Source organism: Entelurus aequoreus, linkage group LG13 (assembly GCF_033978785.1).
Source record: "Entelurus aequoreus isolate RoL-2023_Sb linkage group LG13, RoL_Eaeq_v1.1, whole genome shotgun sequence".
NCBI lineage: Eukaryota > Metazoa > Chordata > Actinopteri > Syngnathiformes > Syngnathidae > Entelurus > Entelurus aequoreus.
This window is the reverse complement of record NC_084743.1, coordinates 57,288,475-57,304,160: the sequence shown is the minus strand read 5'-3', so window position 1 is coordinate 57,304,160 and position 15,686 is coordinate 57,288,475. Positions and strand designations below refer to the sequence as shown.

The 15,686-nt window shown below is 39.8% G+C and overlaps 1 protein-coding gene across 1 annotated transcript in view; it reads left to right on the top strand.

The window, feature by feature from the left end:
• The window catches only part of LOC133663035 (immunoglobulin superfamily member 11-like), a 64,401-nt gene that overhangs the window by 30,024 nt on the left and 18,691 nt on the right, over positions 1 to 15,686 (top strand). Inside the window, exons 2-4 of the mRNA XM_062067215.1 lie at positions 5,926 to 6,133; positions 9,399 to 9,554; positions 15,667 to 15,686. The exon at positions 15,667 to 15,686 is cut by the window's right edge and continues 103 nt beyond it. Coding sequence (XP_061923199.1) covers positions 5,926 to 6,133; positions 9,399 to 9,554; positions 15,667 to 15,686 — 384 coding nt within the window. The remainder of the gene's footprint in view (positions 1 to 5,925; positions 6,134 to 9,398; positions 9,555 to 15,666) is intronic.

The following is a 15,686-nucleotide window of genomic DNA, read 5'->3' as shown; positions in this document are numbered from 1 at the left end:
AGAGCGATTCGGACCGAGAAAGCGACGATTACCCTATTAATTTGAGCGAGGATGAAATATTTGTGGATGAGGAAAGTGAGAGTGAAGGATTAGAGGGCAGTGGAAGCGATTCAGATAGGGAAGATGCTGTGAGAGGCGGGTGGGACCTGATATTCAGCTGGGAATGACTAAAACAGTAAATAAACACAAGACATACAGTATATATACTCTATTAGCCACAACACAACCAGGTTTATATTTAATATGCCACATAACAAACACCTCCCCCCTCCCGTCCATATAACCCGCCAATACAAATCAAACACCCGCACAACACACTCAATCCCACAGCCCAAAGTACCGTTCACTTCCGCAAAGTTCATACAGCACATATATTTCCCCAAAGTCACGTACGTGACATGCACATAGCGGCACGCACGTACGGGCAAGCGATCAAATGTTTGGAAGCCTCAGCTGCGTACTCACGGTAGCGCGTCTGTGTATCCAACTCAAAGTCCTCCTGGTAAGAGTCCTTGTTGTCCCAGTTCTCTACGTGTTTGTGTTGCTGCAGCCGGCCGCTAATACACTGCTTCCCACCTACAGCTTTCTTCTTTGCTGTCTTCATTGTTCATTAAACAAATTGCAAAAGATTCACCAACGCAGATGTCCAGAATACTGTGGAATTTTGCGATGAAAACAGACGACTTAATAGCTGGCCACGATGGTGTCCCAAAATGTCCGCTACAATCCGTGACGTCACGCGCAAACGTCATCACACCGAGACGTTTTCAGCAGGATATTTCGCGTGAAATTTAAAATTGCACTTTACTAATCTAACCCGGCCGTATTGGCATGTATTGCAATGTTAAGATTTCATCATTGATATATAAACTATCAGACTGCGTGGTCGGTGGTAGTGGGTTTCAGTAGGCCTTTAAGGTAACGATGTTTTATAATCATGCTGTATGAAAATTGCATCCTAATTGAACACTAAACCAGATTGCTGTGCAAATGTCTCACACTCAAACTAACTAGTAAACATGTTTTATGGGCCAAAGCTTAAAAATCACTTAGGCATCTTCAGAATGGATCTGACTATCATTTAAAAAGGTTTCCCTTTAGGGGACCTGTTTTTTTGTCCCCATACCGTCAAAGGTCCCCTAAAGGTGTAAACACAGCGATGTCCCCATTAAGTAAGCATTGCCAGAACACACACACACACACACACACACACACACACACACACACACACACACACACACACACACACACACACACACACACACACACACACACACTTGTGCACTTTCATCAGAACTAGCCCTCACACACACGCCCACGCACACACACTGAAGCTGGTTGTTTCCCTGGCTGGGTCTTTGAACAGCTCAATGAGGAGTCTTTTCAGTCAACTGAATGGCCCCTCTGGTTCCCCTCCGTTGTGTGTCCTCTTCATCTTTTGTGCGGGCCCAGTTCAGGGGTGAGAGCTGTGTTCGCTCGTTGCCGTGAAAACAAGCCGTTCCCGTTGGAAACCAGAGTGAGGAGCTTTTAATGGAATGCCATCATTAAAGTTTCCCTTGCAAGGAGAGTTGTCATCGTGCCGTGGTTCCTCGGGACTCATGTTAAAAAGATTTTGGCTGTGCTTGCCTGCACGGCTGTCTGTGCATTCAACAGATAGCAGTTGACATGTTTGAAGTCAAATGTTTTCAATTATGCATACCAATAAGTGGATGCTTTCATCTTAAGAGCCTTATAGCTGCAAGAAAGCATACTTTTAGTATGTTCTCGTTACTCACTGAACTAGAAGCGACCACTTATCAAATGAAGGATTTTAGTTTATCTGTCTGTTGAGGTTATTTTTCTGGAAACAACTCCAAAGTGTTTGTTTTTACATGCTGTCAGTAGAGCTAGGACCCCCCTTAGTGTCCCTTCAGTGCACCTTCCTCCCCTTATTATTATTATTATTATTATAGTATCGTAATTTCCAGACTACAGACCTCCTAATTTTAGGAAAAATGTTATTTTGTACATTTATTGTCATGATCCATGTTTTGTTATTTTCTGTTAGTTTTGGACTCCCTTAGTTCCTGTTTGTGCACCTCTGGGTTTGTTTTAGTTTCCATGGGGATTCATTGGGTTCACCACTAATCAGAGAGCTATTTATTCACCTCTCTCGCCACGCTCAGTCTGGCTTCATTGTTTGCTTCATGCAACAGTTGCGTTAGAATTTATTGTCTCCGAGTTTATGCTTCCCGTGCGATCGGCACGTTTTCCTTCTGCTTGTTTTCTGTTTTTGGTACGTGTTTGATTTTTGAAAATTAAAATCATGTTCCTACCTGCACGCCTTGTCCGTAGTAGTCCGTCTGCATCCCGGAAGAACGAACCCTGCAGAAAGATGCGACCCACCAAAACGTAACATTTATTTGATGCACAGCTCTATAAGCCGCAGTTGTTTCCTCAACTGTTTCCTTTTTCGATTGCCTTTGGCTGTGCGGCTGCGTTGTGTGCATTTCTTGTGTCTTAAGTGCTAAAGGGCTGACTGAATGATTGTGTATGGTAATGGTAAATATTCTGTATTTATATAGCGCTTCACTATACCTGGAATGATACCCAATGCACTTTACATTCTACATATCATTCACAAACACATTCGCAGACTGATGGAGGAAGCCCCCATTCAAGGCACTGTGAATTTGGTGGAGGAGGAATTACGGTGTGTGGTTGTTTTTCAGGAGTTGTGCTTGGCCCTTAGTTCTAGTAAAAGGACATTTGAATGCTCCAGGATACCAAGGATAGCAAGGTCCATAAAGACGTGGATGACAGAGTCTAGTGTGGATGAACTTGACTGGCCTGCACAGAGTCCTGACCTGAACCCGATAGAACACCTTTGGGATGAATTAGAACGGAGACTGAGAGCCAGGCCTTCTCGACCAACATCGATGTGTGACCTCACCAATGCACTTTTGGAAGAATGGTCGAAAATTCCTACAAACACACTCCGCAACCTTGTGGACAGCCTTCCCAGAAGAGTTGAAGCTGTAATAGCTGCAAAAGGTGGACCAACATTATATTGAACCTTATGGGTTAGGAATGAGATGGCACTTCAAGTTCATTTGTGAGTCAAGGCAGGTGGCAAAATAGTGTATATATATATATATATATATATATATATATATATAACATATTATCTGTCCAGCAGATGAATGACTTAAAGGCCTACTGAAATTTTTATTTTTTATTTAAACGGGGATAGCAGATCCATTCTATGTGTCATACTTGATCATATCGCGATATTGCCATCATTTTGCTGAAAGGATTTAGTAGAGAACATCGACCATAAAGTTCGCAACTTTTGATCGCTGATAAAAAAAGCCTTACCTGTACCGGAGGTAGCGTGACGTCACAGGTTGAAGGGCTCCTCACATTTCCCCATTGTTTACAATGCAGCGAGAGCGATTCGGACCGAGAAAGCGACGATTACCCCATTAATTTGAGCGAGGATGAAAGATTTGTGGATGAGGAACATGAGAGTGAAGAACTAGAGTGCAGTGCAGGACGTATCTTTTTTCGCTCTGACCGTAACTTAGGTACAAGGGTTCATTGAATTCCACACTTTCTTCTTTTTCTATTGTGGGTCACGGATTTGTATTTTAAACCACCTCGGATACTATATCCTCTTGAAAATGAGAGTCGAGATCGCGAAATGGACATTCACAGTGACATTTATCTCCACGACAATACATCGGCGAAGCTCTTTAGCTACGGAGCTAACGTGATAGCATCGTGCTTAAATGCAGATAGAAACAAAAGAAATAAACCCCTGACTGGAAGGATAGACAGAAAATCAACAATACTATTAAACCATGGACATGTAACTACACGGTTAATGCTTTGCAGCCTGTCGAAGCTTAACTATGCTGTTGCTAACGACGCCATTGAAGCTAACTTAGCTACGGGACCTCGACAGAGCTATGTTAAAAACATTAGCTATCCACCTACGCCAGCCAGCCCTCATCTGCTCATCAACACCCGTGCTCACCTGCGTTCCAGCGATCAACGGAGCGACGAAGGACTTCACCCGATCATAGATGCGGTCGGCGGCCCGGAGACGGAGGAAGTCAAGGTGAGGTCGGCGGCTAGCGCGTCTGCTATCCATCTCAAAGTCCTCCTGGTTGTGTTGCTGTAGTCCGTCGCTGATACACCGATCCCACCTACAGCTTTCTTCTTTGCAGTCTTCATTGTTCATTAAACAAATTGCAAAAGATTCACCAACACAGATGTCCAGAATACTGTGGAATTATGTGGTGAAAACAGAGCTTTTTGTATTGGATCCAATGGGGTCCGAATACTTCCGTTCACTACGTGACGTCACGCGCAAACGTCATCATACCGAGACGTTTTCAACCGGAAGTTTCGCGGGAAATTTAAAATTGCACTTTATAAGTTAACCCGGCCATATTGGCATGTGTTGCAATGTTAAGATTTCATCATTGATATATAAACTATCAGACTGCGTGGTCGGTAGTAGTGGGTTTCAGTAGGCCTTTAGGGGCTGATTTGGAGACAGCAGATGCTGACGGGTTTTTTTGTTTGTTTTTTGAATGGCATTATTTTTTTTAATAGAGTAGATATATGTTTAACATATGTCCTATATGAAATACAATTCTTGCAATATGAATTTTCTGATGTCTGGACCATTCCACGCTCACAGTTAGTGGCAGCATCTACCAGTGGGTTTAGTTGTAGAGCACATTGCAGGGCAGCCTCTAGAGTGCCAGAGTAAAAGTGGTACATATTATAGACGTATGTGGGCTCTGTACCGAGGATGTCGTTGTGGCTTGTACAGCCCTTTGAGACACTTGTGATTTAGGGCTATATAAATAAACATTGATTGATTGATTGATTGAGATGTCTGCTGCATGTTTCAAAACATAGCAAAACGCCACAGTAAAAAACATAACACGAATGTGGAGGGAAATGAGTGTCTCCATGACAACCGCATAGTACACCGCATAATACACTTTTGCACTTGTTATCAATTATGCACGCAGTCTTAGTAGATCACCTGCAACACGGCAACCAATAGTACACAACATTTTATAGTTTACACCCGCTATGTAGCACTTGTTATGTGGATCTTAGTAGATCACCTGCAACACGGCAACGAATAGTACACAACATTTTATAGTTTACACCCGCTATGTAGCACTTGTTATGTGGATTTTAGTAGATCGGGCCCGTATGTGTTGTAATTAGAGTAGAACTGTGCGTAGGTTACCCCACCTCACCTCACGCTTTCCTCACGCCTCGACATCCCCATAAAGAGTGACTCGTGATTGAATCCTGTCTTTTACGGAGAGAAGAGCAAAAGACAAAGATGACAGGTGGCGGCATATTGCGTCTGCTGTCAACGGTGCAGGTGAAAGAAAAGAGGTTGGATACCATGATGTGCAGTTCCATAAATTAGGGAGCATGTTTTTAAGATTTGTATCTTATTGATCAGTCATTACCAAACATTTACAATCAAAACAAAGCAGTAGTAAAGCACGGACCTCCGCCAAGCCCCCAATACACTAGGACATTTTTTATTTGTTTTAAAGTCCTTAATCCAGACGGTGATCTGGATCCCCCTCAACATCTATTTACCTGTTCCCTATCCCATTTCTGACATTTCCTTAAAGTTAATGTACAATCTGTCTGTAACTTGTTGACTTCTGTTGCTAGAAAATATATACATATAAACAAACACCAGTAAATAAATAACCTCCTTATAGATGGTCTGCCAGAGTATAAGAAGAAAATATTTATATCCATTATTTATTTATTTCTAAACCATTTTTTTAGATTTTTTTTTTGTTATACCCACTTTGAACTTGCTTAATTCCTACCAACTTTGACATGCCTCTAACTTAATAGCTTCCTCTTCCCCTTCCTGTCCCAATCCAGGTGATTATCTACCAGGGCGGCCAGGTGTTCAGCCTCGCCAACCACCTCAACGGTCGTGTGGGGTTTGTGTCCACCATGCCAAGTACAAGTGCCTCCATCTTCATCAACAACACCCAGCTGTCAGACACGGGGACCTATCAGTGTCTGGTCAACAACCTCCCGGACAGAGGGGGGCGCAATATTGGTGTCATCGGGTTGACTGTGCTAGGTAGCTAAGCTGTGTCATATTTTTTGTCTTACATTTCCTTTAAAGGGACCTCCCCTTTTTTGGGGATTTTAACTATCGTTCACAATCATTATGAAAGACATGACGACGGATGTTTGTTTTTTTTCCATTCTAACTCGTAAATAAACGTAATGAAAAGTCCGCTTACAGCCCAAAAAACCTAATAAATAACCATCCAAAAATATTTTGTATTAGTGATATTGTTATTATAAGCGCTAACGCAGACAAACTATTTATAGCGCCGCCATGATCACGATTTTCTGTGCCAATATTGCCACGATCGACTGATCAGCTGCTTCCTCGTTTCGTTGCCCGACAAACTTTATTGTAGATCGTACATAAATGATAAAATAAATAAATAAATGGGTTATACTTGTATAGCGCTTTTCTACCTTCAAGGTACTCAAAGCGCTTTGACAGTATTTCCACATTCACCCATTCACACACACATGGCACTCAGCATCAAGGGTTGGAATTGGGGGTTAAATCACCAAAAAATGATTCCCGGGCGCGGTTACGCTGCTGCCCACTGCTCCCCTCACCTCCCATGGGGTGATCAAGGGGATGGGTCAAATGCAGAGGACAAATTTCACCACACCTAGTGTGTGTGTGACAATCATTGGTACTTTAACTTAACTTCACACACTGATGGCGGGAGCTGCCATGCAAGGCGCTAACCAGCAGCCATCAGGAGCAAGGGTGAAGTGTCTTGCCCAAGGACACAACGGACGTGACTAGGATGGTAGAAGGTGGGGATTGAACCCCAGTAACCAGCAACCTTCCGATTGCTGGCATAGCCACTCTAACAACTTCGCCACGCCGTCCCCTACAAAATCATGCCTCTCACCTGGATAGTAGAAGGACGAGGATGTATTCCGACAAGTTGGTACACTTTGACAGTCAATTTAGACCCGTAAATCGCGAGAACGACACTAAAAGATGCTTGACTCCACCTCCCTTTTGTTCGCGAGGATTATGAGTCATTCTTCATCTAAATGGGATTATACGAACATCCTAGAAGTCTGCATCCTACTGACAGCAGACATTGTACAGTAAGTGATGTTTATTATGTTTGTTGGCTCTCATAAAGTCTTCAGTGAGCAGTACTCAGTGATGCATTTTTGAAATTACATTACATATATACTTACATCAGGGACGGCGTGGCGTAGTGGGTAGAGCAACCGTGCCAGAAACCTGAGGGTTGCAGGTTCGCTCCCCGCCTCTTACCATCCAAAAAATCGCTGCCGTTGTGTCCTTGGGCAGGACACTTCACCCTTTGCCCCTGGTGCCGCTCACACCGGTGAAATGAATGATGAATGAATGGTAGGTGGTGGTCGGAGGGGCCGTAGGCGCAAACTGGCAGCCTCGCTTCCGTCAGTCTACCCCAGGGCAGCTGTGGCTACAAATGTAGCTTACAACCACCAGGTGTGAATGAATGATGGGTTCCCACTTCTCTGTGAGCGCTTTGAGTATCTAACAATAGAAAAGCGCGATATAAAATCTAATCCATTATTATTATTATTATTATTACATCATGTACCCTATTTTCCGGGTCATAGGGCACACCGGATTATAAGGCGCACTGCCGATGAATGGTCTATTTTCTATCTTTTTTTATATATAAAGCGCACCGGATTATAGGGCGCATTAAAGGAGTCTTTTTTTTTTTTTTTCTAAATGTAAAACACTTCCTTGTGGTCTACATAACATGTAATGGTGGGTCTTTGGTCAAAATGTTGCATAGATTAGGTTTTACAGACCATCTTCAAGTTGCTTTCTGACAGTCGCTTCCGGATGCGCCGTTTTGTGCGCGGTCCTATTTACGTGGCTCACCTTCGGCAGCGTCTTCTCCCCGCCATCTTTGTTGTAGCGGTGTAGCGTGCAAGGACGGGAGTGGAAGAAGTGTCAAAAGATGGAGCTAACTGTTATAATGACATTCAGACTTTAATTAAATCAATAACGGAGCAGCATCTCCTCATCCATGGCTTACTAGTGCCACAAAATGTGTCCCGTGAAAAACCGTTCGACCAGAACTCTCTAATAACTAAAGTTATTTGGGTGAATAATTTAACTCACTACACCGGTATGTTTTAGCGCTTTCATGGCGAGTTTACTGACAGATATAAGTAAGAACTTTACACTACTTTATATTAGAAATGGCAACAGCAGAGTAGGAATGTCCCATAACAAGAAGATAGAGAAAAAGAAGAAGCTTATCGACTATGTCATCGACACGGGCAACAAAGGCGGACGTGCGCAATTTTTTGGGATTAATGCGAATCCTAAATACAGATCAGCAGGTACCAAAGGTAAGAAAAGTTGCTTTTCTATAATATTGCGAAACAAAACGCCAGATAATATGTCTTACCTTATACACACACCATAATAATACTCGTATGTTTAATGCGCCAACATTCCATCAAGTGGTGCTTACCAAAGTCGTACTAAAACATTTTGATAGATTTTTGAGCGCCGTGTGTAATGTTCTATATTTTCAATGGAACATATAAAATGTCTGTGTTGTTTACTTGAGTCATATTGCCATCATATTGCAGGCTGCATGTATCTCTTATGTTTGACTGCCATCTACTGGTCACACTTATCATTACACCATGTACCAATTAAAGTTGCTTCGAGGTCGGCAAGCAAAATCAGAATTATTCCGTACATTAGGCGCACCGGGTTACAAGGCGCACTGTCGAGTTTTGAGAAAACAAATGGATTTTAAGTGCGCTTTATAGGCCGGAAAATACGGTATATAAAACCTTAATGGAGGTGTTTGGATGTTTTTTTTAGGGGCTTTTAAAGGCAGATTTAATCGGCTGCTATAGGCTTCATTGTAAGCTGACTTTTGATTGCATTTATTTACTATTAGGAATGCATAAAAAAAAAAAATGCGTCGTCATGTCTTTCATAATAATGATTGTGAACAAGAGGCAAAAAAAAAAAAAAAAAAGTGCAGTTCCCCTTTAAGATGATCAGATTTTGTTTGACCCTATATCCTTCCATGGCTCTTTGTAGTCAGTCGATTTACTTTATTTTGGGCCAAATTACAGCAAAGAGAGTGCACTCTGTGTACATTATAAAAGCCCGGTGCACCCAGAAAGCCTCACAATCACAAGTCTCAAAGTGAGGCATATGAATCCTTTTAAAGCATGTAATTTACAGTCTAATCAAGCGAAAAATTGGATGTGATTCCTTTTGTAAAGCGATTAACCTGTCACCACCCACTCCTTTGTTCCGCCAGTGCCCCCTTCGGTGCCGGCCTGCCGGATTCAGGGAACGCTTGATGTGGGCAGCGACATCATGTTGTTTTGCAACTCGGACGAAGGTATTCCCACACCGTCCTACTCGTGGGAGAAGCTGGACGCGCTGCCCAAGCTGCCGCACAACGCCATGCAAGGTATTAGAAACAAGCTGGCCATCGGGGTTCCCTTTTGCCCCACCTTTGCTGGTAAATGTAACACACACCTAGAATAAGGCCCCCTCCCTCCCATCATCACCACCGTCACCGTGTGTGAGGCCTGCGCCACCTGCAGTTCCCCCTCCTGTGATACTGCTGAGGATCAAAGACTAATGGAGTCGTGCGAAAAGCGTGTGTTTTGTGACGTTCCCGCATACCCCCCGTCTCTCTCATGCTGACGGCCATTTCAAACGCTTCGTCCAAGAAGCCCGTGTTGAACTGGATGTTGGTTTTCAGCAACAGAGAGCACCGGTTTAGTGGCCTCTCCTTTCTTTTCCGGCTGTGCCCTTCGCACTGTACATTCTCCATCACCTGCTTCATTGTGTGTACGCCATTGGTCAATCAAGGCAGTGTTTTTCAACCAGTGTGCCGCGGCAGATATGGTCTGGTGTGCCGTGGGAGATTATCTAATTTCACCTATTTGGGTTAAAAATATTTTTTGCAAACCAGTAATTATAATCTGCAAATTATGTGTTGTTGTTGAGTGTCGGTGCTGTCTAGAGCTAGGCAGAGTAACCGTGTAATACTCTTCCATATCAGTAGGTGGCAGCCGGTAGCTAATTGCTTTGTAGATGTCGGAAACAGCGGGAGGCAGGGTACAGGTAAAAAGGTATCTAATGCTTAAACCAAAAATAAACAAAAGGTGAGTGCCCTTAGGAAAAGGCATTGAAGTTTAGGGAGGGCTATGCAGAACGAAACTAAAACTGAACTGGCTACAAAGTAAACAAAAACAGAATGCTGGACGACAGCAAAGACTTACTGTGGAGCAAAGACGGCGTCCACAATGTACATCCGAACATGACATGACAATCAACAATGTCCCCACAAAGAAGGATAAAAACAACTGAAATATGCTTGATTGCTAAAACAAAGTAGATGCGGGAAATATCGCTCAAAGGAAGACATGAAACTGCTACAGGAAAATACCAAAAAAAGAGAAAAAGCCACCAAAATAGGAGCGCAAGACAAGAACTAAAACACTACACACAGGAAAACAGCAAAAAAGTCCAAATAAGTCACGGCGTGATGTGACAGGTCGTGACAGTACACTTACTTTGAGACAAGAGCTATATTGATGCATGGTTGGTTATGGTTTAAAGGCCTACTGAAATGATTTTTTTTTATTTAAACGGGAATAGCAGATCCATTCTATGTGTCATACTTGATCATTTCGCGATATTGCCATATTTTTGCTGAAAGGATTTAGTAGAGAAAATCGACGATAAAGTTCGCAACTTTTGCTCGCTGATAAAAAAAAGCCTTGCCTGTACCGGAAGTAGCGTGACGTCACAGGAGCTAGTATTCCTCACAATTCCCCGTTGTTTACAATGGAGCGAGAGAGATTCGGACCGAGAAAGTGACGATTACCCCATTAATTTGAGCGAGGATGAAAGATTCGTAGATGAGGAACGTTACAGTGAAGGACTTGAGAGGCAGTGATGGACGTATCTTTTTCCGCTCTGACCGTAACTTAGGTACAAAGGCTCATTGGATTCCACACTCTCCTTTTTCTATTGTGGATCACGGATTTGTATTTTAAACCACCTCGGATACTATATCCTCTTGAAAATGAGAGTCGAGCACGCGAAATGGACATTTAAAGTGACTTTTATCTCCTAGACAATACATCGGTGACACACTTAGCTACTGAGCTAACGTGATAGCATCGTTCTCAAATGAAGATAGAAACAAAATAAATAAACCCCTGACTGGAAGGATAGACAGAAGACCAACAATACTATTAAATCATGTACATGTAACTACACGGTTAAACATTCTCAGCCTGGTAAGGCTTAAAAATGCCGTTGCTAACGACGCTAAGGCTAATTTAGCAACTTAGCAACCGGACCTCACAGAACTATGATAAAACATTAGCGCTCCACCTACGCCAGCCAGCCCTCATCTTCCCATCAACAGCCGTGCTCACCTGCGTTCCAGCGATCAACGGCGCGACGAAGGACTTCATCTGTGGGTTTGGTAAGTAGTCCTTGTTGTGTTGCTGTAAGTATTGTACTTAGTCGCTAAGACACCGATCGATCCCACCTACAACGTTCTTCTTTGCAGCCTCCATTGTTCATTAAACAAATTGCAAAAGATTCACCAACACAGATGTCCAGAATACTGTGGAATTTTGTCGAAGAAAACAAGAGGCTTTTCTATCGGGTCCGATGGGGTCCAACCACTTCCGTTGCTTTTGTGACGTCACGCGCATTAAATCATATCCAAAGGAGTTTTTCAACCGGAAGTGTGGCAGGAATTTTAAAATTGCACTTTATAAGTTAACCCGGCCGTATTGGCATGTGTTGCAATGTTAAGATTTCATCATTGATATATAAACTATCAAACTGCGTGGTTGGTAGTAGTGGGTTTCAGTAGGCCTTTAAAGTCATATCCAACAATTGCGACAACGACTTTTTACTGTCAACTGAGTTTAGTTTTTTACGGATTTCTGCTGGTGGTGGGCCTGCGGATTTTTTCAACGCAAAAAATGTGCCTTGGCTCAAAAAAGGTTGAAAAACACTGAATTGAGGGATGCTATACTTAGAAGCGAAGTATGTGTAAAAAAATAACTAACTTTGTTGTAATTTGAGTAAAAAAAAATGGCATCAAAGTGCAACTGCACTTTATTTCATTGTAATTTGCCCATCCTTCGAAATCCTTATGTGGTACAAGAACACATATGTTTTTCTCTTTTTTCGGAGCATTCGAAATAGTGAAGAACTGCTATTAAGAAGGCGGCTGACAATGCAACACCATCCAAAAACATTTTATATACACACTAGTGTCGTCCCGATTCCAATATTTTGGTACCGCTACCTAAATTATTTCAATACTTTTTGGTACTTTTCTAAATAAAGGGGACCACAAAAAATTGCATTATTGACTTTATTTTAACAAAAAATATTAGGGTACATTACACATATGTTTCTTATTGCAGTTAAGTCCTTCAATAAAATAGTGAACATACTAGACAACTTGTCTTTTAGTAGTAAGTAAACAAACAAAGGCTCCTAATTTAGTCTGCTGACATATGCAGTAACATATTGTGTCATTTTCCATTCTATTATTTTGTCAAAATTATTAAAGACAAGTGGTAGAAAATAAATTATTAATCTACTTGTTCATTTACTGTTAATATCTGCTTACTTTCTCTTTTAACATGTTCTATCGGCACTTCTGTTAAAATGTAATAATCACTTATTCTTCTGTTGTTTGATACTTTACATTAGTTTTGGATGATACCACAAATTTGGGTATCAATCCGATACCAAGTAGTTACAGGATCATACATTGGTCATATTCAAAGTCCTCATGTGTCCAGGGACATATTTCCTGAGTTTATAAACATAATACAGTATACATTTAAAAAAACGAAAGAAGATGTTGTGATGCCAAAAAAATATCCACCTAATCACAGTACTATCGACTAGATACGCTACTGTACTTGGTATCAAGCGGACCGGTACTTTTCAGAGGCTGTATAGTGCTAATATGATTCATTAGTATTGCGGTACTATACTAATACCACTATACCGTACAACCCTAATACACACTATAAGTATGTAAAAAATATAGTAACAGACACATTCATGATAACATGTAATAGTTACAGTATTTTGGTCTTTATAAGCATAACCACAACTTATTTCCTGGGTGTATTGCTTTCCCCAAGTGCATAGCAACGAACACTACTTTCATCAACAACAACAACATAGACATACTTTTCTGTGTTTGCTATCAATAAAGGCAGTCTTTGTGGGAGACTTGGAGTGTTATCATGTCGCAATATTCATAAATGTCTCAGATAAGAACATGAAACAGGGATTTACTACAATGTCTCACTGGGATGGTTGTATCTTTCAGCACTGTTGCTCTCCTGGAGCTGCTAAATTCAGAATATAGTATATAGCCATTTAGTATCAAGTTAGTAGTTTGTGCATTTTTAAAGTTGACCAATTTCTCATCTTAGTGCCAGAACCTCCTACTGTACAGGTGAGATGTATGATTTATAAACAAGCATTAACTTTTACTAACTCAAAGGCAATACAGCAGAAGCAGCTCAAGCTCTGCCTTCTTAATTTAATGGCAGGGCGCAGCCGATGGTGCAGTTTTTTACTTTTTAGAACTGACAGAAAAGTGAAAGACATACTTTGTGTTCTTGTCACACATACGGGTTGCGAATAATGGGAAGAATTCCCAAAAATTGCAGTTCTCATTTAAGTTATTTTTCTTCACGTGAATCAAACAACCACACCACACAGAAGGCTTTCAGAAAACAATGAGTGTACCCAGCATTTGCAATATCATTCTTATTTTTTGTTAAATCTGCTTGTAAATAATGCATTTTAAACTCGATGGCCAAAACATATGCACATTCTACTAATAAAACAATCAAGACATTAACGCTCAGTTTTGACTGAGACAACAATATGATTAGTATTGTAAGTCAACATATTACAAAACCACCACATAAATAACCATGTTGTTTAATTACCACTATATATATATATATATATATATATATATATATATATATATATATATATATATATATATATATATATATATATATATATATGTATATATACAGTACATATATAAATATGTATGTATTATTGTGTCTGTATATATATATATGTATATATATATATATATATATATATATATATATATATATATATATATATATATATATATATATATATATATATATATATATATATATATATATATATATATATATATACAGACACATACATACATACATATCTATATATATATATATATATATATATATATATATATATATATATATATATATATATATATATATATATATATATATATATATATATATATATATATATATATACAGACACATACATACATACATATCTATGTATGTACTGTATATACAGACATCAATTTACAGGTGAAAGATTAGAATATTGTGCAAAGGTTTGTTTATACCAGCAATTTAATTTACAAGGTGAAACCAATATATGGCACAGGCTCAAGATATTGCAAGACTTCTTTTGATTAAGTTTTGATGATTCTGGCTTACAGCATATGAAAACATTAAAATTTAAAATTTTAGAAATGTTTTAAAAACTTTTAAAACTATTATCTATAGATTAATCGTCAAAATTGTAACAAATAAAAGCTTGACATATTTCACTTTGTAATGAGTTTATATCACATATAAGAATTTGATAGAAATGAAGGAATTGTGGAAATTAAGTTTTATATATTATAATAATTTATTTTACTTTGTATATGTATATAATATTGTCATTAAATATATTATTGTATTTTATATATTAAAAACATAAATTATCACGTGTTTTACACCGGTATTCAGTCTCAATCTCATAGCTTGTATTGCTTTTATTTAATGTCCCCATTTCTCCAGCTTATTATTTTCTATTTATAATCAACAATAAATTCTTTTTTTAAAATTAAATTAATGTGTTCTTTTTTTCCTTTACCCTGTACATGCTATATAGTATTTCATGGCCTTTTTTTTTTGCAACCCCATCTTTTGAGAATAATATACATTTAAATGGCCATATGTAAGAACTATTGTAAACGTCCACTGGTAAATGTTATAGTCTGAATGAATTGTCATAATTTTAAAAAACACAGAAAAACAATTGTAATAAAATTAAAATAATAATACAAAAATAAAATCAGATAATTAGAAAAACACCTTGCATCCATCCAGTGGCTCGTGAAACACATTTTCTATCGAAGCTAACTAGCACCCTCTGCTGGTTATTGTTGGCAGTAGTTCAAATGATAATAAAATTGGGACTAAAATACAATTGAACTCATTGTAATGTAACATATACTGTATCCCTCTGTGTGTACAACCATGTCTCTCTAGGCTATTTAGTTGAGAGTATCCATGCTTTAATTACAATGCAGCCTGTATGTGTGTGTGTGTGTGTGTGTGTGTGTGTGTGTGTGTGTGTGTGTGTGTGTGTGTGTGTGTGTGTGTGTGTGTGTGTGTGTGTGTGTGTGTGTGTGTGTGTGTGTGTGTGTTCCACAGACCAGATGCAGGGCACTGTA